The 24806-nt window shown below is 44.5% G+C and overlaps 1 protein-coding gene across 2 annotated transcripts; it reads left to right on the top strand.

Moving 5' to 3' along the window:
- The first annotated feature begins 2489 nt into the window (after positions 1-2489).
- On the top strand, positions 2490-20126 carry SEMA4F (ssemaphorin 4F). Of its 2 annotated transcripts, XM_031944277.1 has the most exons (14): positions 2490-3003; positions 5842-5993; positions 6481-6540; positions 6804-6902; positions 11822-11915; positions 12091-12210; positions 12308-12459; positions 12883-13061; positions 13495-13642; positions 13814-14036; positions 15210-15319; positions 15473-15633; positions 16566-16624; positions 17969-20126. In XM_031944277.1, exons 1-14 carry the CDS (start codon positions 2787-2789, stop codon positions 18592-18594), a joined length of 2400 nt encoding a protein of 799 aa, XP_031800137.1. In that variant the 5' UTR covers positions 2490-2786; the 3' UTR covers positions 18595-20126. The 2 variants fall into 2 exon arrangements, with proteins under 2 accessions (XP_031800137.1, XP_031800138.1); XM_031944278.1 differs by lacking the exons at positions 2490-3003; positions 5842-5993; positions 6481-6540; positions 11822-11915 and having other exon boundaries at positions 6836-6902.
- The last annotated feature ends 4680 nt before the right edge of the window (positions 20127-24806 follow it).

Here is a 24806-nt window from a genome sequence, read left to right as displayed (position 1 = left end):
TTGAATTGTTTTAAAATGGAATGGGCTGCCTCAAGAAATCACAATGTCTTCCTAGGTAGATCCAGGTAGACGCAAAAATAACCATTTATTGGTGTTATAGAGGAGATTTCTATTTAGTAGTAGACTATGAGTTTCTGAGGTTTCTTCTAGTTTTTAATTTCTGCCATGCTATGCTCCATTTGTCAGGCAATCAACAAGTATTTATTAAGCACCTACTATGTGCCGTGCCCTATACTAAACAGTGGAGATACAAAGAAAGGCAAAGCAAAACCAAAGTGAAACTCTTCTTTCTAATGTAGTAGACAATATGAAAACAACTATGTACAAACAAAACATATCCTGAATAAATTGGAGATTACAACAGAGGAAAAGCACAGGAATTAAGGAGTTTTGACAGTATTTATTTCCCTTGGTTCTGGGTGGAGGGGAGATGGTCTGGGTCAGTATTCCTGATTCTGAAACCTACAATCTGCTCCTAAACTTCCTTTCAGAGTGAAAATAACAAAATTAGGAAATACATGTCTTGATTAAAAAGTATGGGATGAGGATAGAAATGGGGCCTATAATTTCTTTTTATTTTTTTTTAATTATAATAACTTTTTATTGGCAGAATCCATGCCAGGGTAATTTTTTTAAAACATTATCCCTTGCACTCACTTCTGTTCCGATTTTTCCCTCCCACCCTCCACCCCCTCCCCCAGATGGCAAGGAGTCCTATATATGTTGAATATGTCCTAGTATATCCTAGATACAATATATGTGTGCAGAACCAAACAGTTCTTTTGTTGCACAGGGAGAATTGGATTCAGAAGGTAAAAATAACCCGGGAAGAAAAACAAAAATGCAAACAGTTTACATTGATTTCCCAGTGTTTTTTCTTTGGGTGTAGCTGTTCTGTTCATCCTTGATCAGTTGAAACTGAATTAGGTCTCTTTGTCAAAGAAATCCACTTCCATCAGAATACATCTTCATACAGTATCATTGTTGAAGTATATAATGATCTCTTGGTTCTGCTCATTTCACTCAGCATCAGTTCATGTAAGTCTTTCCAAGCCTCTCTGTATTCGTCCTGCTGGTCATTTCTTACAGAACAATAATATTCCATAACATTCATATACCACAATTTATCCAACCATTCTCCAATTGATGGGCATCCATTCATTTTCCAGTTTCTAGCCACTACAAACAGGGCTGCCACAAACATTTTGGCACATGCAGGTCCCTTTCCCTTCTTTAGTATCTCCTTGGGGTATAAGCCCAGTAGAAACACTGCTGGATCAAAGGGTATGCACAGTTTGATAACTTTTTGGGCATAATTCCAGATTGCTCTCCAGAATGGTTGGATTCATTCACAACTCCACCAACAATGCATCAGTGTCCCAGTTTTCCTTCATCCTCTCCAACATTTATCATTATTTTTTCCTGTCATCTTAGCCAATCTGACAGGTGTGTAGTGGTATCTCAGAGTTGTCTTAATTTGCATTTCTCTGATTAATAATGATGTGGAACCCTCTTTCATATGAGTGGTAATAGTTTCAATTTCATCATCTGAGAATTGTCTGTTCATATCCTTTGACCATTTATCAATTGGAGAATGGCTTGATTTCTAATAAATTAGAGTCAGTTCTCTATATATTTTGGAAATGAGGCCTTTATCAGAACCTTTAACTGTGAAGATGTTTTGGGACCTATAATTTCATAAGTCTAGGGAACTCCAGAAACAAGAATCTCCCTCTATCAATACAGGTTGGTACCTTCTCTGCAACCTAAAGTCTTAGAAAGCTGCTTAGAACTCAGAAGTGTATTGCAATCAATCAACAATTAAGCACTCGCTGCCTGCTGGCTACATTGTATGAGCTGGGAATAAAAAGGCACAAGTTAAACAGTCCTTACCCTCCGGAAGCTTATGCTCCAGGAGAGGAAACATGCATACACACACTCCACACACACATTGTATATCTACAGCTGTTCGTATCTCTATAGCTTATTTTACTCCCATCTTCCTTCAGTGCTAAACCGTGAAGTCTGAAGCGACTCCTTGTGTGTGTGTTTGGGGGGGAAGGGGATTGGGGGTAAGTGACTTGCCCAGGGTCACACAGCTAGGGAGTGTTAAGTGTCTGAGGCCAGATTTATACTCAGGTCCTGCTGACTTCGGGGCTGCTGCTGTCTAAGGGACAAGCCTGACACTGGAACCCTCCTTTCTGGCTTCCTTCCCTCTCTTCCGCCACGCCCCCTGTCAGTGATGAGAGTGGAAATGCTCTCCTGGCCGGGGTCCAGCCCCGCGTCGGAATCCCCCCGGGATGGTCTTTGTGACGGCCAGGACGCGCCCCGTTATCTCCGCAGGCTCTCCCGCCGAGGCCGGAGCTAGGTCTCCACCTGGGCTGCGCCCAGCTTTTACCTGGCCCCAGTCCCCGCCCACATGGAGCCCTGCCTTCCTCTTCCCGGCCTTAATTGGCTGACGTAGGAAAGGCGGTTCTCTATTGGCTGCCTTCCAGGGGCATGTCCACTGCGCCACCTGCGGGGGTGGGGCCACGGCTGCCGTTCAGAATTTAGCTTAAGCTCCTACCCGGCATCTGCCCCCAGCGCCGCCCGCGGGCCCAACTCTGTCCCACCAGCAGGACCGGGGCCGGGTGCGGGCAGGGCCGAGGACGGCCGGGCGGGGCCGAGGACGGGCGAACCGGGCCGAGTCGGACCCGGCGCAGGGCGGAGCTTGAGGCCCGAGCCGGGAGGCGGCGCCCGGGCCCGCTGCAGCCGCCGCGGGAGGACCCCCAGCTGGCGGACGGCCGATGGGGATGCGGGTGTCCCCCGCCCGGCCCCGCCCGGGCCGCCTGCGGCCTCGTGCCGCTGCCGCTGCTCCCGCCTCCGGGGGGGCCGCGCCCTGCCCCGCGCTGCGGGTTCAGGTGCTGGTGCTGCTGGCGAGCTGCGCCGCTGCCGGCGCCTGGGGCGAGCCCCGGCTCGGACGCCTGCCGTCCTCCGTGCCCAGGACCTCGCTGACAGCCTCGGGTAAGAGCAGGTGCCGCCCCGCCCCGCCCAGCGCAGTCCTCGCGGGTAGCGGTGCCCCCGAGTCCCCGACCCCCTCCTCCTCCATCCCCCCCCGCCTCTGCCTCTGCCGCGGACCGGGGAACTCCCCCCGATTTCAGTCCTTTCTCCCCTCCGTGCTGGCAGCCCTTTTTTCCTAAACAGGGGACTCCCTCATCCGTCTGTTCTCAACCATTTTCCCCCTGAGCCGGGAATACCCGGCTTCCTATTCTCACAACCCTTTTCTATCGATCTGGAAACTCCCTCCTCCTTGTTTACAAACCATATATATATGTGCATTTTTTCCTGAACAGAGAGCTCCCAGTTTTCTATGTTCCCCATCTCCCTCCGCCGCACGCCCTCCCCGAGCAGGGAGATTCCCCATCATTTTCCTAAAAACCCTTTTCTCTTAAACGGGGAGTTGCCTGTGCCCCACCCCCATCTCTCTGCTGCCCACAGTTCCCCCAGCCCTGTGCTGCTCAGAATTCCCTCCCCAACGCCCACCTCTCTTGAATCAAGAATTCTTCCATCCGTGTGTTCCCCCCAACCACATGCCCATCATAGCTGTCTGTGCCCCTCCCCATATCTCCAATCCCTTTGTAGGAAACCCATTCCTCCCTCTTCTAAGCCCAGAATCCGCCCCTTCCCACTCCTTTCTGTGCCTCTACTTTTCCTTTTCCCTGCCTTATTCCCTTAGCATCCTTGTCCCTGGACATGCTGAACTCTCCCATATTTCTTTATTTCCTCCAAGACCCCTATCTACACCCCATTCCTACCCTGCAAACCTTCAATTCCCCATCCCACCCATTATGCAGCAGCATTTTAAAAGGTTTAGTGGGAAAAAAAGACCTGTTTTCGATGTTGTAAAGGACTGGGAGGTGCTAGGCTTATTAATGAACCTTCTTACATAATCCTAAGCAAAATAAGTTTTCCAGCCTTAATGAGTTCCAAAGATTATAGGGGAAAAGAGTCTTAGAGTAAGGCAAGCTAGTTTCCTTTGATTTGAATGGGAAGGAAGGGAGGCAATTACGGATATGTGTACATAGAACCTGGGTACAATCTTTTTTTACCGTTTGGTTTTTAGTGTTAGCCCTGGGTCAAAGGTGGCAGTAAGATAGGGTTGAGCAGATGGGGCCAGGCCTGGAAGCTATGCTACGCAGATATATCGTGGAGAAAATGGTGTGTGAGAAAGGGCCTCTAATCATGGCATCATTTTGTGTAGGTGGAGTATGCAGGTATTGTGAATTCAGAGGGTAAAGCTGCAGTTTTAAGCTAAAACAGAAAGAAAAAGCCAAAATATGGGATCTAGGCAATCAGACCATGGTCAGTGCCTGGAGGTCCAGATGAAGCAAGAAGCCACAAGCAGGAACATAATTCAGGTATATAGAGGAAGATTAATAAGCTTTGGGTATTGTATTAAGGCAGCAATATCTGGAGTGGACCAGAGCATGGCCCAAGTAAGCACAAATCCTTAGTGTGGGGGAGGGAACAATCCCCAAAAATCATGGGGAGAAAGTTAAAGGGTATTCTTAAGTTACATCCATTTAATAAACATTTAATTTCCTATGTTCCTATGAACAGATGTGACTGAAGAGAGACCTATCACTAGAGGAGATATTCATTTAGGTGAAATAGTCCCTTACTTGGGATTTATGAGATTTATAGTTTAGGGAGTTAAGAAAAAGTCATAACTATAATATCCAATGTTACTTGATTGGGATATTAGAGAGTTGCAAAACAAATTGCTATGTGGGATTCTAGGGAACAACATTGTGGTTAGTGGATAGTGACTAATAACTCTTTTTACTCTGGAGTTAGATTAAATAGCAAATAATAATAATGAATGATTTAATGAGAGAAGGCATTTAATACACATTTTAGTGTATTTCTTTAAACTTTGCTTCCTATAATGTACCACCCTGTTTAGGAGGAGAAATTAGAGATAAATAAGTATTTATGCTTTTATTTTTAATAAAGAGTAGGTAATTGTCTGGATAATTTAGCTGAATTCTTTGCTCCTCTGCTAGCAGCACCTGGGAACAACATACATACTCAATTGTACCTAAAGATGGGGCAGTTAACATTTATTCAACAAATGTGTTACTTCAATAAATATTCATTAAGTGCTTACTGTTTCTAGCCTATTGTGATTAGTATAAGCTCTTCTTTTGTGGCATTTACAATGTTGTAGGAGAATTGGAGACATACAGAACTCAGCAAGACAAGCATTTCAGAGAAGCAAAATGAAAATGCTGTGTGAGTTCTGAAGGGAAAAGTCACTGCTAACAACGGGGAAATGAGAGAAGGCTTTGTAGGAGAGGTAGTGTTTGAGTAGGACTTTAAAGACTGGGTAGGAATTCAAAGGGGAAGAAGAAGGGAAGGGAACAAACATTTCTTAAGTGCCATTATTTCTTAATGTGCCAGGCACTGGGCTAAGTGCTTTACCAACATTATCTCAACAGGTGAAGGGTGGGGGAAATTTCAGTCATAAAGAACAGTGTAAGAGAGGAAGTGTATTTCATGAACTGGACTCTGAACAATACAGTACATGGAGAATAGAATGCTATGGGGTTAGGCTAAAGAGATAAGATGGCAATAGATTGTGGAAATCCTTGAATTCTAGGCAGAGGAGTTTGAGCTATGGGAAATAGCTTTGAAAAGAGGCATGATATTGTCATATCTATGCATAATAAAGATTATTGAGGAAGGTAAAGAAAGAATTGAACACTGGGCTATTGTCTGTATGGCAATCAGATAGGATGGGGCTGGTCTTGCCAGACTGAAGATGTTTCCTCTACCTCCTAATTCCTCTTTCCTCTCTAGAGTCGGACCCTTTCCTCACCCGGTTCTCTGCCCCTTCGACCCAAAATTACTCTGTCCTCCTTGTGGATCCTGTTTCCAATACACTTTATGTTGGTGCCCAAGATGCCATTTTTGCTCTGCCCCTACCTCTCACAGAGGGGAGGACCCAAAAGGTGAGAGATGGACATGAACCAGAATCTAGCCCTCAGGACATGTAAAAGCACCTTGTTGTGTGGTGGGGCTTCTTGCTAATCAAATGAGTCACTGTGGAGGGAAGAGTCAGTGTAACAGGGAGATTCATGCTGATCAAAAGGCATTAGATAGATAAAGATTATTGTGCTGAAAAGAGGTCTTGGCAAACTGGAAGGGATGGAGGTTGGGGGAATGAGAGTTTTATATATATATATCTATATCTAATGTTTCCCATATTTTTATAATGCTTCCCCTGAAATGGTGCTGAGAACATGCATGCTAACTTGGAGGGGGCTCCTAGGGATGCTGGAAACCATAGTACCTTATTTCCTTGGGGGGGGGGGCTCCTCAGAGCCCAAATTCTAAGATTTTTTGCCCATTTCCCCTACTCTGATCTGGCCCAAAAGCCACATAGAGAGATATTAGGAAGCCTAGGGAAGAGGGTGGTTACTCCTAAATCTTCCTCAGATTGACTGGCCAGTGCCTGAAGCCCACAGACAGACCTGCAGAAAGAAGGGCAAGAAGGAGGTGAGTATAAATTCAACCTCCAATCCTACACCTTGGCCTGAACACATTTTACACTTCCACAATGGACTCGGCCCCGCTGGACTCAGTCATTGACAACCCCCCGCCCCCACTGATGTCCTGGGTACCCTTTCCATCCCTCACCCTCTCTGACCCCAGCTGTCTCTCACCATTGCTGACTCTATTTGAAATCTCCGTCCCTGGTGCTTCCCGTTTACTATGACCTCTCTGATCCCCTGTCTTTGTTTGACAAATTTGATTCCCAGGCTGATTGTCATAATTACATTCGAATTCTTGCCATGGTTAATGCTTCTCACCTTCTCACGTGCGGTACCTTTGCCTTCGACCCACAGTGCGGGATCATTGTGAGTGACTGGATATAGAGGGAATATGTGGAAGGGAGGGATGCATGGGAAAGGGGTGGGGGTGTAACGAGAACATGGAGTCATTGTGAGTTGTACTTGGGAGAAATGTGGGAGACATAGGGACAACACAGGATGGGATGGTCATAGAAGTTAAGGTTACTGAGTATATAGAATTAATGATAGGGTAAGCCTTCAAAGGTCAGTGACCCACCATCACTTCTTATCATCATACCTCTATTCCTGTGTCCTTTTCTCACTCCCATTTGCCGAATCTTGCTTCCATCTTCACTTTACTCCCATGGTCCATGTCCAAGTTATGCCCCTGCTCAAAGTAATCAGTCCTCAGTTTAGTCAGAAAGCTTAATTAACTTGCCCTTGTTATATGGACAAGTATATTTCTTATATCTAAACTGAGATATATTCATAAGGTATATGTCTAAAATAGTATAGGTTCAAACCCAGACTCGAACCCAAGTTACTCCAAGGAGAAGTATTCTTTTCATTAACCACCCTTCTAGTGTTCAAGTAAAAACACAAAGATATCAGACTCATAGCCTCTTAGCACTGGAAGGCAACTTAGAAATGTCTATTAAACTTGTACTGGAGCATTTCCTATCTCAAATATCCCATTCCATCCTTGGAAAAAATTTTGAAAGGAAGATTTCTCTTGAATTGAGCCTAAATCTGGTATATCTTCTGCCTTCTATTTGGTTGCTCATTCTGTTGCCTTGTTTCAGGCAGAACTAATATAATACCTCAAAGGAAAGAGATTAGTCATCCTGTGTGACAATGGTACAAGGGAAGAAAAAAAGCTTTCTTTCTTGAGTAAAGGATCTTTGAATATGTAGTAGTTCAGCAAAGATGATCAGAAGTCATGCCCTAGCATGTCAAGTCCAGCTCTGGGAAGATCCTCAGGCCTTACTATCAGTATCCTGGTTTGACCATCCTTTCTGGGGTCACTCTTCTTCCTCTACATCAGTGATAACTACCTCTTCATTTACCTGGATAGGGAGGGTTGTCTGAAAGGACCACTCATCTTGAAAATCTTGTGGCTTCCTCTTTCTGTTACCATCCATTCTCAACCTTATAATTATTATTTTTTTAATAGCCTTTTATTTACAGGTTATATGTATGGGTAACTTTATAGCATTAACAATTGCCAAACCTCTTGTTCCAATTTTTCACCTCTTACCCCCCACTTCCTCCCCCAGATGGCAGGATGACCAGTAGATTCTCAACCTTATTATTTCCTGTTATTCTTAGATTTTGTTTCCTGGCTTCTAAGCCACTCGATGTATTCAGGGTTATATCTATTCTGTTTTGCTAAATAGGTAAGTTCGCTCAAGCCCTTCTTGACTGGCTGCAAAGGTATGTGCTAGTTGTCTTCCTATGTCTTTGGGAGGTCCTACTATATTAGATGATACAATTAGAGCTAGAAAAGAACTTAAGAGTTCTGTCCTTTTTCTGTAGAGGAAAATGTAGAACAAAGAGAAGGGAACTGCCCAAGATAATACAGATTTTAAATAGCAGATGCTAAATTTGAACCTTAGTCCTTGGACCCCAAGTATAGTATTCTTTCTACTATAACTTCTAGCCATTTGACATAATGTCTTTGAGATGGGAAAAAAGAATATTAATAAATATTAATACCAGTGAATGTAAATTCATGGATATTTACATACATATAAATGCAAAAAATTCCTTTAGGAACTGTATCATCTTTTTCATCTGTGCCCATTTTAGGCACAGGTCTTAATTCCTGTTTATATACTGGATTTGCCACTGTGAACTGAGGAGTCACTTGCCAATGTGTATTCTCCTAGATTTACTTCTGGGCTTATAAAGCCTTCAGGTCACTTCCATTGTCCAACTCTACTTAGGAACCTGTTCCTTTTGGCTGCCACCTATCTGTATTTTCACGGGATTCTGTAATCCCATGGCCAGAGACTGAAAGAGAAATCAACTCATGAGGAAGTTCTTAAAATTGAAATTTTGACAATATAATAACAAATATTCATGGGGAAGAAGATAGTTGGAGGGCATCTGAAGAGGTGGATGTGACTGCATAGGCAGCTCTTTGATGAATCCAGCTATGAAAAGAACATACGGAAAAGATGCATATAGAGACATATAACCAAAGAAATCCGTGAAAAGAACTTCCCAGTCCTGGTAGTATACTGCGGAAACTTAAATATATGGGATTAAAAAACCCTAATAACCATATAAGGACAAGGTAAAGGAAATGTGGCTAGATAGCACTTCATATGAACAAGATTCTGGGCTTTTAATAACCTCTAAGCCCAATGTGAGTCAGCACAGAGGGATAATAATAGGGCCTGACCAAGGCAAAGGAAAGTTAGACTCTATGGAATATTGTGGCCAATTCTGTATAACATATTTTAGAACTCTACCAAACTGTTTACCCCAAGGAAAGTAGATAGGATAGGAAGGAAAGTGGAAGCTAGTTGAAGGTACTAAGATGCCTTAATCTAGAGGAGAGAAAACTTTATAGGGAAAAGGTGATTCTTGTTTTAAATATCTGAAAAGTGTGGATGATGTGGAAGACTTGTTCTGCTTGACCACAAAGGGCAGAACTAGGAGAAGAAGAGGATGATAATTATAAGGAGGCAAATTTCAGTTTAGTATCAGGAAAAAAATCCTAACAATGTTGTCCCAGAGTATAATGGGTTGTTAATGGAAAAATGAGTTTCCATGTATTAGCAATTTATGTGACACCATATTGGAACTCTTGTAGAGAAGGGGGTAACAAGCTACTGGTAAGAGTTGCTCTAGCTGCTCTTTAAGGTTGCTTTGCATGGTGTCAGGGAATTTCTGGTAGAAGTTTAGATATGGAAAAGAGCAGAAAATCCCTAGAGAACTAGAAGGTGCCCAGAATGGCTGAGTCTACATAGAGTTTGTATTGGAGAATAGTCTTAGATAGAGAGATTAGATTAGGAAGCAAAGACCTCAAATATCAGGCTGAAGCATTTAAACCTTTATGAGGGGGATACTAGTGAGCTACTGAAGGTTTTTGAACAGGGAAGGACCATGATCAGAATTGTGACTTAGAAAGAATGATGCATTTCTATAATATGAAAGATAAACTCACAAGTACCCCATAGCAGTTTTACAAATGAGAAAATTGAGATTTGGGGAGATAAAATAATTTGTTCAGGATCAAATAGCTAGTAAGTGTCAATGACAGAATAGGAAGCCAGGTTTTTTTTTCTAGTAGTATACAGAATTGGAGGAGGACAATCTAACTTTTCAAAGACTATTATAACAGTGCCAGTGTAAGGTAGCTAGTGTAAACTAGGGACTGGATAAAAGACACAAGACTGGAACTAAGGTTGTAGTCATGGGTACAGAAGTGAAGGTGTGGATATTTGACTCCCATCCCAAAAGGATCCTACCATCTTGCTCCCACATACTGTTCAATGGGAGGTGGCTATCACAGCTTCTTGCTCCTATCCTTTTTTTCTGTTTCAAATTAAGCCCATTGTCCCTGAAGGGATTGTAGGATCATGGATTTAGAGTTAGAAAGGGAGCCCATAGACTTAACCAGAGTCATACAGCTAGTAAGTATATGAAGTAGGATTTGAAATGTAGGGTCATTCAGACTCCATGTCTAATGTCCTCTCCAGCTATACTGTCTTGTCTCAGAATTTCTGAGGACTTTACAGATTGGGCCAAAATGATAAGCCAGGAATGGCTTAGAATTATGAAAAATTTAATTCAATTATACAGACAGTTGTTAAATGCCTGTTATGTATTAAGGTTGTGGGGAAAAGTCACTATCCTCAAAGAACTTACAATTGAATGAGAGAAATCTAACAATTACCCAGATAAGTGAGTCAAAGATGAGACTGGTTTCACATAAAATGCCTCAGTGCAGCTTAAGCAAGAAGAGATTGATTTCAGCTCATCAGAGGAGGGGATTCAGGGCAAGCTTCATAGAAGAGAGAATACTTGAGCTAGACCTTGAAGAGAAGGATTTGAACAATTAGAGATGCAGAAGTACATTATAAGCATGGAGGACAGCCAGTACTAATATTCAAAGGTGAGAGAAGGCAGGGTGATACTGAGGAACAGCATGGGCCTCAGTTTGGCTGAGGAAAGAGAAGTGTAAAATTTCTGGGAAGAAAAATGAGTCTGATTTTTGGAAAGCCTTGAATGCCAGGCCAAGAAGTTTGCATTTTTTTCTGAAAAAAGTTGAAGTTTTTTGAGGTTTGAGGAAGATTATTTTCAAAAAGAGTGCTTTGGAGTCTCAAGAAGCTGGTCTTGTCTTATCCTTCTCAGCTCTACTCAATCTCCTCTTCTCTTTCTTGGTTCTTGGGAGACTACTCAATAGCTTGATCCCCAAACTACACATTTGTTAGCCTTTTGGTTAAAGCTCCTAATCTTCTTGATCTCCCCTCCCCTATGTATTCACTCTGACTCTCTTCCCCATTTCCTCTATGGGAAGGGAAGGTTCATGGAAGGGCCAGTGGAAGGGTTGAATGAAAATTCATGATGATGTTCAGAAGAAAGCCCTAGACTTCATGTTCTTTCTCTTATATGGAGGAAAATTACTTGAGTAGGACCTCTTAATGGACATGGAGGGCAGTGTAGGGAAAACATTCAGAAAAGTAGAGGAAACATTCAGAAAAGAGAAGAATTGAGGGGAATTTCTATTAACTCTCTATTAACTCCTCCTGCATTGACTTCTCTTTCCCTGGATGCTCTGTCATCCCAAGTTGATCTTTTCCTGTAACTTTAATACTGGGGGCTTGGAAGCCCCCAGACTAACCTTTCCTTATGACCTCCCCATAACCTAACATTGACCTGCCTTGACTGGACATTGACCCCCTATGCTGACCTCCTGTGTTGACCCCCCCACTGATTCCAATGTGGTCTTGTCACTGCTCTCTGGACCATAGGACGTATCCAGTTTCCATCAGGTTGAAAGGCTAGAAAGTGGCCGAGGGAAATGCCCTTTTGAGCCAACCCAGCGGTCGGCTGCTGTAATGACTGGTAAGTGGGGGGCAGAGTGCTCCAAGATTTATTTGTGTCTCCCACCATTCTTCTGAAGAAATATCTGTCCCCTACTGCTCTTTTCAGTGTCTCTGTCCCTAATCACTCTCCATACAATATCTGACATTTCCACATTGCATCTTTACTTCCAGTCTCCCCATTTGTCTTTCTTTAGGGGGCGTCCTCTATACTGCCAGCATGAATAATTTTCTGGGGACAGAGCCAATTATCTCTCGGGCCACAGGCCCCGCTGAAGAGCGGATCCGGACAGAGGTCTCACCAGCCTGGCTAAATGGTAGGGAAACGGCAGAAGGAGATCTAGGAGCCCCTTGAGGTGGAAGAAGGGCTCTGGTGTGTCCCGGCATGGTATCTAAAGTCTCCTATCTCCCTAGTTCCAAAGTTTGTGGCAGCTATATCCCTGAGCCCAGCCGACTGGGGGGAGGAGGACGGAGACAACGAAATCTATTTCTTCTTCACGGAGACAGCTCGAGACTCTGACGTGTATCAGCCAGTAAAGGTCCCACGTGTGGCTCGTGTGTGTGCGGTGAGGTTTCTTTCTGCTCTAACCATCTGCTCTAAGCCCCTTCTTCAGCATTTCCTGTAACTCTTGATCTCTTCCTCTCGCTTTGCCCTGTCTCTCTCTATCCTGGGAATGGAGGGTCTGTGTGGGGGGGGCATTGTTCTTCCTCCCCCTTAATTATTTTGGTTGCTGTCCCTCTTGCCTCCTCAGCATGACCTTGTTGTACAATCTTTCTCCAGTTTCGCTCTCCCGGTCCTGAAAGTGGGAAGTCAGGGTAGGGGTGTTGGACAGCTGATCTCCCCATGTATGGAGACTCCATGTGACTCCACATCTCCGGCAGACCCTCTACCTCTATCTTCCTATATCTGTCTCCACCTTGAGATGAAGAAATCTGGGGTTAGCTCCCTCCATTATTGCTGACTCTAAATAATATCTCTGTGTCTCCAGGGAGACCTTGGGGGTCTGAAGACCCTCCAGCGGAGGTGGACAACATTTCTGAAAGCTGAGTTGCTGTGTCCAGGGCTGACCCATGGCCGAATCTCCAGCATCCTGCAGGATATGACAGCCCTGCGACTGAAGCCTGGCAAAGGGGTTCCCCTCTTCTATGGGGTCTTCTCCTCCCAGTGGTGAGGAGGGAGGTACTGAGGGGGAAACAGCAGGGTACAGTAGAAAGAATCCTGGATTTGGAATTGAAGGCTCTGGGTTTGAATCCTAAATCTACTATTTACTGCACGTGTTTTGCAGCTTAACATCTCTGGGTTTCAATTTCTATAAAATGAAGTTAAACTAAATGATCCCTAAACACTTTTCTAGATCTAAGTATATTTTTATTAAAAAAAGGGTAATGCTTTCTTGTCTCCAACAATTTGTTTCAGATTTTTTTCCTCCAAGGTCCCCAGTGTCCCTCCCTCTCCCATGCTTTGTCAGAATCTCTGTCCCTAATCACTTTCCATACAATATCTGTCCTCAAATTATTTCCACATCCCAACCCTTTACCCAGGGATAGGCCATCCCCATTCAGCACCCTAACCTCTGGTTTCTTGGCATCTGTTTTCTCAGGGATGGAGTTGCCATTTCTTCCATCTGTGCCTTCCATCCCCAAGACATCCGGTCTTCAATGAGTGGCCCATTTAGGGAATTCAAGCATGACTGCAATAGGGGAGTGCCTGTGATGGACAGTGATGTCCCCCACCCCAGGCCTGGAATGGTGAGTCTAGAAGGAGATGGAAGAGGGGAGGGCAGGGGAAGATTGGAACTCCCCCAGAGAATATCCCTGTAAGTCCCTCAGGGATTACCGCTCAGGCTTTTCCTTATTCCTAGTACTTATCCCTTTCTAGTCCTTCCTCATACTTCTTCCCTTTCACTCTCCACTCCCCAGTGCATAACCAACCAAATGAAGCTGCAAGGCTTTGGCTCATCACTTTCTCTTCCTGACCGAGTTCTGACTTTCGTTCGGGACCACCCTCTTATGGACCAGCCAGTTTACCCTGCTGATGGCCAGCCCCTGCTGATGACCTCCGACACAGTCTACCACCGGATTGCAGCTCACAGAGTGACAAGCTTGTTGGGAGAAGAGTATGATGTACTCTACCTGGGGACAGGTGAATCCTGGAATGTAGAATCTCAAGCTTGGAAGGGACCTCAGAGTATCTAGTCTTCTAGTCAGAATCTATTCAGAGCATCTTCATTTGAGGAGGAATCCCCATTAGGACAACCTTCAGAAAAGGTCATTCATCTTCTATTTGAATATTTCTGATTCCAGGCAACTCACTGACTCATGAAAGAGTCACTGATAGAAAGCTTTAGTCACTAGAAAGCTTGTCCTTAAGATGAGTCAAAATCTGCCTCTCTGCAGCTCCTCTTCCCACCCTCTCCCCATTGATCATAGTTCTATATCCTGCAGTCAATTGGTTGTTCAAGCATTTCTTAAGTTTATTCCATATGCCCAGTGCCGGAGCTACAAAGATGAACATAACAGTCTCTGACCTTGAGAAGCTTACATTCTATGGGAGGATACAATAGCATGCATATATAAGTAAATACAGAATATAAAAAAGTCAGCTATATGTGACCCTGGGCAAGTCACTTAACCCCAATTGCCTCAGCAAAAAAAAAAGTCATTTCAGTGGGGAGGGCCAATGACTGGGGGCATCAGGAAAGGTCTCATGTGGGTCTCGAGGGAAGCCAGGTAATGGTGATGGCACAGGCATTCTGAAATGGATAATGATCAGCGAGGGCAGAGAGTAGAGGGTCGACTGGATTGGATGAGGAACACACAGCAGGCCTGTCTGATGCTACCATAGAGTCATAATGCATTATATACCTAGAAAGGTCAGGTGGAACGAGACCGGGATGAACTTTAAATGCCAAACAAAAGAATTTGTCTGTGAGCCTAGAAGCAATAGGGAATCTGGAGCTTCTGGAGCAGTAGATTGAATGACATGGTCAGATCTGTGTTTTGTGAATGTTGCTGTGCCAGATGAATGGAGCACAGATTGGTACCCAGAGAGAACCATTAAAGAGCCCGCTGCAGTAGTCCAAGTGTAATCATGCTTTTATAGGCAGCCGTAGCTCTCCACATGATAAGGGGATGGTCTTGATGGAGAGATCCCTCCGATAAGGTAGAAGGTCACCTGTAGTGTGGTGATAGCCCCAGGGTGATGTGGTCTCACATAGTGATGTGTCTGTACCTACATAATACCGCACAGTGTCACAGAGGCAAATGCTCACACACAACACACATAGTGGTGTTCTAGCCCCCACCTGTTCCCCAGGAAATGGACACCTGCATCGAGCAGTACGGATTGGCTCTCACCTCAGCATCCTCGAGGACCTGACCTTATTCCTGGAGCCTCAACCAGTTGAAACTCTCCAGCTGCATGATGTGAGTTACCTCTAGTGCCCAGCAGACCTTAGGGGGATGGCTGTTGCTTATGAACCCCAAGGGAGGCTGTCTGATGACTGTGATGGAGGAGGCATCTTGGCTTATGACTAATTGGGGCTGGACCATTTTCCATTTTCCCTGCTTCTTCCTCAGGGTTGGCTCCTGATTGGCTCTGGCTCTGAGGTGACACAGGTAAACATCACAAACTGTGGCCGTTTCCGGAGCTGCAGAGAGTGCATCCTGGCCCGAGACCCAGCCTGTGCTTGGAGCTCCAGGCTCAAGGCTTGTGTTGCCCACATTGGGGCAGGCGAGGGGTGAGCGTGACCTGAATTCTGAGTTTCTCTATCCTGTCAGCATGTCTCTGTCCGTCACCTCTGCCCTTCCAGTGTGATGTCTCTTTTCTCTGCCCCGTCTGTCAGCCAAGCTCTCCGTCTCACATCTCTTCTCTATTGGTTAGTCTGTCTGTCTGTTGTCTCTGTTCTTCTAGCATATGTGTCTGTCATCCCCTTCCCACAGGTGTACTTTCTATGCCAAAATTAAGCTTTTCTTAGGCAAGACCTTTTCCTAGGTCTGGTTACCTTCTGCTTAATAGTGATTTTTGCATGAAGGTCACAAATTTTATCTATTGAGGAGCATGGGGAAAATTGGGGCTGCCATGGGGAGATAGAAGAAGGTGATTTGGGAGGGGTTAGAAAAAAGATAGGGAATGATTGAGTAATGAAAAGGTAATTATGGGAGGAAAATTAGTGGATGATGAAGGAATTCTCAAGGATTATTGAGGGAGTGATAGGAATTTAAGAGTTGCTAATTGAGACAAATTACTGAGAGATGATGATGGAAAAGATCGATAAGAAAGGCTAAATGAATGGTGGTAGTGGAAGAATTGTGAAGGCTGCAGTGGTAGGAAAAATAATGGGAAATAGTTGAGAGTTTTGAGAGGTGATGAAGAGGTGATGATGGGACAGGAGAATAGAGTATCAATGAGTAACGATAGGACAAAGTTGAGGAATGACAGTGGAGTGACAGGAATAATAGAAGTGTTGGAAGATAATGATAGTATAATAGGGATGTGTTAGGAGATAATGATGGAGAATAATGATAGAGGGTGGTGGGAAGTAGTGGAAGGTAATTGGGAGTTTGGAGGGCTGATGGAGTAGTGGGAGTAATTAAAGGAGATGATGGGAACAAAAGAGGGATCCATGATTTGTTTTTTGTTTTTTTTAACTGAGCTTTATTCTGATTCTAGGCTGCTCCAAGACATTGAGCTGGGAAATGCATCCTCTCTTTGCCCCAAGGAACCTGGAGGTATGTGTGGCTAAAGGATGGGAGGAAAGGGAGGAGGATGTAGAAGCCTTAGTTTTGGACCTGTTTGAAGGGTTGCTAAATGTCAGTGCCACTTATGAACCCATGGACTCATACAGTCTCTGGAAATGACCCTCATTTGTCTAACTTATTGCCTGCCCTAATTTTTCTCTGGCTCAGTTCTCTCAGTTCAATTCAACAAATGTTCATAAGCTGTGTTTGTCATTAAGGGATACAAAAATAGCTATTACACAGACTGAGACCTGAAGTGCCTTACAATACAACAGGGGGAAAAACAAAGATGCAAGTCACTTTGATATAGGAGAGAGTAGAGTGGATGCTGAGAGAGGTCCAAGCAAAGAGCTGTAAGATTTAGAGGAAGGGAAGATCTCTCTTAATGGAAATGGGAGGAAAGGGCCATGGAAGGCTTCCTGGAGGAGATGACAACTGAATATGAGTTTAAATGAGAAAGGAAACTAAACAATAGGAGTTTCTATGGGGGTTGGAAGAGTCCAATCAAGGTGTGGTACACAAAAGTAAGGATGTAATCCATTTGGTCTGGAAGACAAAATTCAGGGAGGAGGATAATTTGAGAGAAGGTTGGGACAGATCCAAGTTGTATAGATTCTCAAATGCCGGTATCCAAAGTTTATATACTCTATTTAGTAGATATATATTGGAGGTAGAGATAATGTGTGTTAGGAAGATAACTTGGAAAGTGTGTATGAAGAAGGAAGAGAGAGTAGAAGTAGGAAAACCTCTTAAGAGGGTGTTATAAAAGTCCAGGTAAGAGGTGATAGCAGTGTGAGTTGAGACGAGACAGATGTGAGAGAGATTGTGGAAGGATTTAAAATCAGTTGGATTTAAGAACTTATGTTGTTCAGGGTTGGGGTGAAGAAGAGCAAAGACTCAAAGATAACAAGGCTTTGAGTTCTGGTGCCTATAAAGATGGGGGTACTATGGGGCAGCTTGATAGCACAGTGGATAGAGCACCGGCCCTGAAGTCAGGAGGACTTGGGTTCAAATCCAGCCTCAGACCTTTAACACTTCCTAGCTGTGTGAGCTGGGCAAGTCACTTAACCCCAATTACCTCAGCAAAAAAAAAAAAAAGATGGGGGCACTACTCACTGAACCAGGGAAGCTGAGAATGAGGAGCTAGGGTAGGGAAGATGATGAATTCAGGTGTGAACATGTTGAATTTGAATGCAGTGAGCCCCTTTGGCATCCTGGGAAGACATGTCCTCTAGACATTTGGAAAGGATGGGTTGAAACTCTGGAGAGAAGTTAATGTAGTAGGTAGAGACCTGGCGCCTAACTGGCTCCCCCTGCTCCCATGTCTCTCTTCAGCACCTCCTGTCATCCTGGAGGTTCCTGTGGTCCCCGCTGCCCACGTGGTCTTGCCGTGTTCCCCGCGATCAGCCTGGGCAACCTGTGTCTGGCACCGGCCGGGGGGTCTCATCGAAAATGCTGTGATTCCTCGGCTGGACGGGCTGGAGGTGTTGGTGACACAGGGCTCCCTGGGCACTTATGCCTGTGAATGCCAGGAGGGGGGAACCACTCAGGTGGTGGCTACTTATCACCTGTTTTGGGGGGAGCCCCAGGGCCGTGGCCGAATTGTGGGATCTGGGCTGGCTGGCTTTATCTTGGGAGCAGTGGCTTCCACTCTGATCTTGCTCCTGCTTGGCCGGCAGCGTCAGCGACACCGACAGCAGGAGCTCTTGGCGAGAAACAAGGTGGGGCTAGACTTGGGGGCCCCTCCGTCTGGGACCACGAGCTGCAGCCATGACCCCCCCTCCCCATCACCCTCCCCAGAAGATGAGCGGCTCCCACTGGCCTTGGCTGTGGGCAAAAGGGGCAGCAGCCTCAATGGCTTCCCGCCGTCCTTCTTACGGGACTCCCACTCAGGCCCAAACCAAGCCCACATCCTGCTGACTACGGCTCCGCTGGCCACATGCGATGAGACGTCCATCTAGAGAGTGCTGAGTGATGACTTGGCGCAAAAGATTGTTGAGGCCTGGCTTGGGCAGCTGCCCTGTTACAGCAGGTCACTTGGGACCCCAAGTAACCACCAGACCCCAAGTGACTCCTGGGGATGAAATAATCCCTAGTCACAGATGCCTGCTGGGGTCAGTCCAGCAGGGAAGGAGCACTGAATGGAGTTGGAAGACTTGGATTTGAGCATCAACTCTACCATGCCTTCCCTGGATGATCCGGGACAAGTAATTTCCCTTTGTAGGCTTTCCTCCTTTATGATGGTGGGGGAGGTGGACCAGCTGGTGGGCACTGTTTCTCCAGCTCTGATACTCAGTGAGTCTGATCCTGTGATCCCCAGGGACCAGTGACTTTGAGAAGTCTGCAGGGGGCTCACGCTCACCTGATAGCATCCATCAAGAGAGCAGATGAATGTACTGAATTGACTCTGTCCTCCAACTCGATCCCTCCTCGTGGGATCTGTAGGTTTTTGTCTTTCCTAGGAAGGGGATGGTGGACACAGGAGCTTCCTGTGACCTCAGTGACCTGAGCTTTGTGTGAGCTACAGATCAGGGGCCTGAGGTCGGGCACCGGGAAGAAGGCGCTGGCTCTGAGAGGTGTGAGGAAGATGCTGAAGGAGGGAGGTACTCACTGGCAGGGTGCTATCTGCCTCCCGTGGAGGGGCCTCTGTGTGCTGAGACACGGGAGTCCTGAGGGCCTGGTCCCTGGTATGCCCCCCAGACCACATATATGTATTTGAGAATGCATGGAAGAGCCTGGCTATGTGTGTCTGCCTGGCATATGTGGGTGTACGTGTTCGTGTGCTTAAGGAGATGTCTGCATTATCTGGGCTCTGCCCCCCGCCTCTACCGTGTTACCTCTGGGCTGATCCCCCAGCCCACTGTGCTTGGGAAGCTAGTGGCTGGCAGCTGTTCTGGGGGTGGGTGGGCAACCTGCGTGTCCGCTTACTTTCACGTTTTTATAAACCTCTTGTGTGTATGACTGTGGTGACCTGCTGACCCCTGGTAGGGAAGGGAATGGGTGGGGATGGGGGTGGACATGAATGAAGGGGAAACTGGGAGTGAGGGTGGGATTATGGGAACAAGGAGAATATGCAAACATGGGAAGGGGAACAAAAGGACTGGGGAGCAATGCTAGAAAGGGGGGTGAGCATTTGGATCTTGCTTTGAATCCCAATTCTGGGTGAGTCAAGGCTCCTTTGTGCTCCTGTTGCTTCATCTGTAAAATGAAAGTGCTGGATTCAATAATCTCTAAGATAACTTCCGGCTCGATGACATGGAGGAAAGAGAAAGTGGGAATTAATTGGCTATCTAGGGGTGAAGGAAAAATGAGAGGGAGAAGGGGGGATGGGGACAGGGTGAGGGAGTAGATAAAATGGGGTGGGAATATAGAAAAAATGGGATAGGGTAAGCAGGATATGGGTATGTTTGTCAGTCATGGTCTAAAGTGAATTTGAAGTTTTATATTTTTTATGGAATATTCAACTTTATTAAAATGGTCTGAGAAACCTGGAGGTGTAGCGTGTGTATGTGTGTGTAACAGAGAATGAGAGAGAAGGGAAGAGAAAGACAATCTTAAAAGTACTGGAAATGTGAGCAGTTACTCATTAAAACCGGATCCAAGACATTTGGGGACACCAATAGTACCAAGTATTGATCCCTAGGAATACAAAGATAAAAATATAATTAGCATTTACATAGTACATTAAGGCTTACAAATGCTGTACAAGTATCTCATTTTATCCTCAGGAGTACCCAATAAGGTAGGTACTATTATTATTGTCATTTTATTGAGAGGGGAACTGAAGATAAGAAAAGTTAAGGGACATGATGAGGGTCACATAGCTAAAATGAGAGAGAGAGAAAGACAAAGAGAGAAACAAGAGAGAGAGATAGGAGGAAGGGAGGGAAGAAGGGAAGGAAAGAGAAGAGGGACATGGAGACAAAAGCAGAGGCAGGGGAGTTGAAAGAGCCTTGGTCTCACTACGTTGAAATTTTGAACAGAGTCCCTAGAATCATCCTGTCCCTATGTAAAATGGAATTTATGGAGAGGATCCAAGAGAGGACAGTTGTATAGGGAGGGGGAGGGGAAGAGCCAGATGTATGGCTCCTTCACCAAGCAGGAGTCCCCTCCCCCCATAAATGCACTTCAGCAAACAATAAGTGACTATTGTGTGCAGAAGGGGACACACGAACTCACAGTCCTTGCTTGGGGCCCCTGTCCTTGTTCAACCCCAGACTGGTTTGACAACCCCTGCCCAGAGGGCAAGCCGAGCTCCAAAGCGTCTTTGTCAGCCTTGGGAGTTCATGGCTCTCAATTCTGTGCTCCTACCACAGAAAGGTTCTGATAACCCTGTCAGTGATGGCAGCTGTCCTGAAAAGAAAACAGCCTGCCATCAACTTAGTGTCCTGAGTCAGGAGACCTGGCTCTGAATGTTCCACCTTCGGTGTGTGCCGGGAAAATAGCTTACGGAAAAAGATGTTACCTGTAAACCGTGATGCTTCTGGGACCCTCTGCTAGAATGATGGTGAAGAAAGAGCCTTGTGAATCTTAAAAGTACCGGAAATGTGAGCAGTGACTCATTAAAACCGGACCCAAGACATTTGGGGACACCTGTGTACCAGGTATTGATAAGCCCCAGGAATACAAAGACAAAAATCTAATTAGCATTTACGTAGTGCATTAAGGCTTACAAGCGCTGTACAGGATTTCATTTTGTCCTCGAGACTACCCAGGGAGGTGGGTACTATTATTATTATCATTTTGTTGAGGGGGAAACTGAGGATAAAAAAAGTTAAGGGACCTGAATGAGGGTCACATAGCTAATAGCTGAGGCAGGATTCGAACTCAGATTTTCTGGACTTGAGGTCCAGTACTGGACATGCTGTGCCCCCTAGTGGACCCCAGAGAGCTTACACAGGGATAAATAATTAACACACACACACACACACACATATCAGTAACAGGTGGGAGAATCAGGACGATACTTTTTTTTTTTTTTTTTTTTTTTTTTAAATAGGAGACAGTACTTTACCCTAACCTTGAAGGGAGACTATAAGAATTAAGAGATGAGGAAAAAGAAAAAGATTCAGGAGTTGGGGACAACCTATGCAAGAAGCTAGAGGTAGTAGGTGGGATGTCATATGTGGAAACTAGCCAGAAGGTTGGTGCTACAAGAGGAGAGAGTTTGTAAAGGAGAGCCAGGTTATAAATGGCTTTAAATGCCAAGTAAATAAGCTTCTTGAATAATGGAATGTCACAGTCAGACCTGTGTGTTGGGAATCTCAGTATGAGAGATTCCCATGAGAGATGGAAGAGAGAATGGACTTGGAGGAGACTGGAGTGAGGAAGGCCGAGGAGGGAAGCCATTGTAATAGCCAGGGGATAGGGGATGGGCCCCTGAACTAATGCATTACTTGTGTAAGAGCCACCATTGACAGGATTATCAGATTCACACTATGGGGAGGGCACAGAAAAGGGAAGCAAGAACTCCAGAGGGAAGTTGTGGGAGAAATAAAACAAAGACTAGGCAAGGGATTTGCTTTGAAGCAGGGAGGAGAATAAAGAGTTGAGAACTCAGAAGTGGAGAACCTGTATAATTTTTTTTTATTTAATAGCCTTTTATTTACAGGATATATGCATGGGTAACTTTACAGCATTAACAATTGCCAAACCTCTTGTTCCAATTTTTCACCTCTTACCCCCCGGCCCCTCCCCTAGATGCCAGGATGACCAGTAGATGTTAAATACATTAAAATATAAATTAGATACACAATAAGTATACATGACCAAAACGTTATTTTGCTGTACAAAAAGAATCAGACTCTGAAATTATTGTACAATTAGCTTGTGAAGGAAATCAAAAATGCAGGTGTGCATAAATATAGGGATTGGGAATTCAATGTAATGGTTTTTAGTCATCTCCCAGAGTTCTTTTTCTGGGCATAGCTGGTTCAGTTCATTACTGCTCCATTGGAAATGATTTGGTTGATCTCGTTGCTGAGGATGGCCTGGTCCATCAGAACTGGTCATCATATAGTATTGTTGTTGAAGTATATAATGATCTCCTGGTCCTGCTCATTTCACTCAGCATCAGTTCGTGTAAGTCTCTCCAGGCCTTTCTGAAATCATCCTGTTGGTCATTTCTTTTTTTTTTTTATTTAATAGCCTTTAATTTACAGGATATATACATGGGTAACTTTACAGCATTAACAATTGCCAAACCTCTTGTTCCAATTTTTCACCTCTTACACCCCCACCCTCCCTAAATGGCAGGATGACCAGTAGATGTTAAATATATTAAAATATAACTTAGATACACAATAAGTATACATGACTAAAACATTATTTTGCTGTACAAAAGAATCAGACTCTGAATTATTGTACAATTAGCTTGTGAAGGAAATCAAAAATGCAGGTGGGCATAAATATAGGGACTGGGAATTCAATGTAATGGTTTTTAGTCATCTCCCAGAGTTCTTTTTCTGGGTATAGTTAGTTCAGTTCATTACTGCTCCATTAGAAATGATTTGGTTGATCTTGTTGCTGAGGATGGCCTGATCCATCAGGACTAGTCATCATCTAGTATTGTTGTTGAAGTATATAATGATCTCCTGGTCCTGCTCATTTCACTCAGCATCAGTTCTGTAAGTCTCTCCAGGCCTTTCTGAAATCATCCTGTTGGTCATTTCTTACAGAACAGTAATATTCCATAATTTTCATATACCACAATTTATTCAGCCATTCTCCAACTGATGGACATCCATTCAGTTTCCAGTTTCTAGCCACTACAAAAAGGGCTGCCACAAACATTCGTGCACATACAGGTCCCTTTCCCTTCTTTATAATCTCTTTGGGATATAATCCCAGTAGTAACACTGTCTGGATCAAAGGGTATGCACAGTTTGATAACTTTTGAGCATAGTTCCAAACTACTCTCCAAAATGGTTGGATTCGTTCACAACTCCACCAACAATGAATCAATGTCCCAGTTTTCCCGCATCCCCTCCAACAATCATCATTATTTTTTCCTGTCATCTTAGCCAATCTGACAGGTGTGTAGTGGTATCTTAGAGTTGTCTTAATTTGCATTTCTCTGATTAATAATGACTTGGAGCATCTTTTCATATGACTAGAAATAGTTTCAATTTCTTCATCTGAGAATTGTCTGTTCATATCCTTTGACCATTTTTCAATTGGAGAATGGCTTGATTTTTTATAAATTAGAGTTAATTCTCTATATATTTTGGAAATGAGGCCTTTATCAGAACCTTTGACTGTAAAAATATTTTCCCAGTTTATTGCTTCCCTTCTAATCTTGTCTGCATTAGTTTTGTTTGTACAAAGACTTTTCAGTTTGGTATAATCGAAATTTCTATTTTGTGATCAGTAATGATCTCTAGGAGAACCTGTATAATTAAAAGAAGGGTGGTGCCTTTTAATAAATTAGTGGATTTAGGAGGAACGGTGGCCTTAGAGGAAAAATGGAGTTCCATTTGAGATGTCTATGGAACATATAGGTGGACATTTCCAGTGAGCATTTTTAGTGGGTAATGCAGGAATGAATCTTAAGAGGAAGATGAAGAATGTTGTCCCATAAGGGGGACAGTTTTGGGGATTGACAGAGTTCTGACTGCGGACTGTTGTTCCCAGAGTGCCAACATGGAGGGACACCCGTTTTTCTGATAATAGTCTTCTGGTCTATCATCTTAGATCTCTTAATCTTCTGTGGGCCTTTGTGATTTACAGTAGTCTCTTGAGGGACCAGTCTTTGCCAGCGTCCTACCGTCCTGACTCCTGCCTGATACTTGTTCCCTTGGTTCAATAGTCATCATTCATGTCTTAGCAATTAGAGTCAAGTCTCTTTCCTGTAGTAATTATACTCAACTGAGAGTACTGTTTTGTGGACACCTCAAAATTCCCTTTAGTTGTACCTGTGGGAACTAGGGACATTTAGCCTGGAGAAGATAGCCTGAGGAGGAAGGATTAGACATCCACAACAATGTGGTAGTCCTGCCTTGAAAAACCTCCAGTGAGGGGTTCTGCTACTATTTTTTAAGGTGGCCCATTAAGCTTTGGGATAGTTCTGTTTGGAGAAAGTAGGACTTACCAGAATGTTGAGGACAAGGGAGGTTACTCTGCTGTTTAATTTAAAAAGTTTAATTTACTTCTAGAGGGATTGAAACTACAGAGT

This window comes from Sarcophilus harrisii, chromosome 6, assembly GCF_902635505.1.
Source record: "Sarcophilus harrisii chromosome 6, mSarHar1.11, whole genome shotgun sequence".
NCBI lineage: Eukaryota > Metazoa > Chordata > Mammalia > Dasyuromorphia > Dasyuridae > Sarcophilus > Sarcophilus harrisii.
The sequence above is the reverse complement of the archived record's forward strand: the minus strand, read 5'-3'. Positions and strand labels throughout refer to the sequence as shown.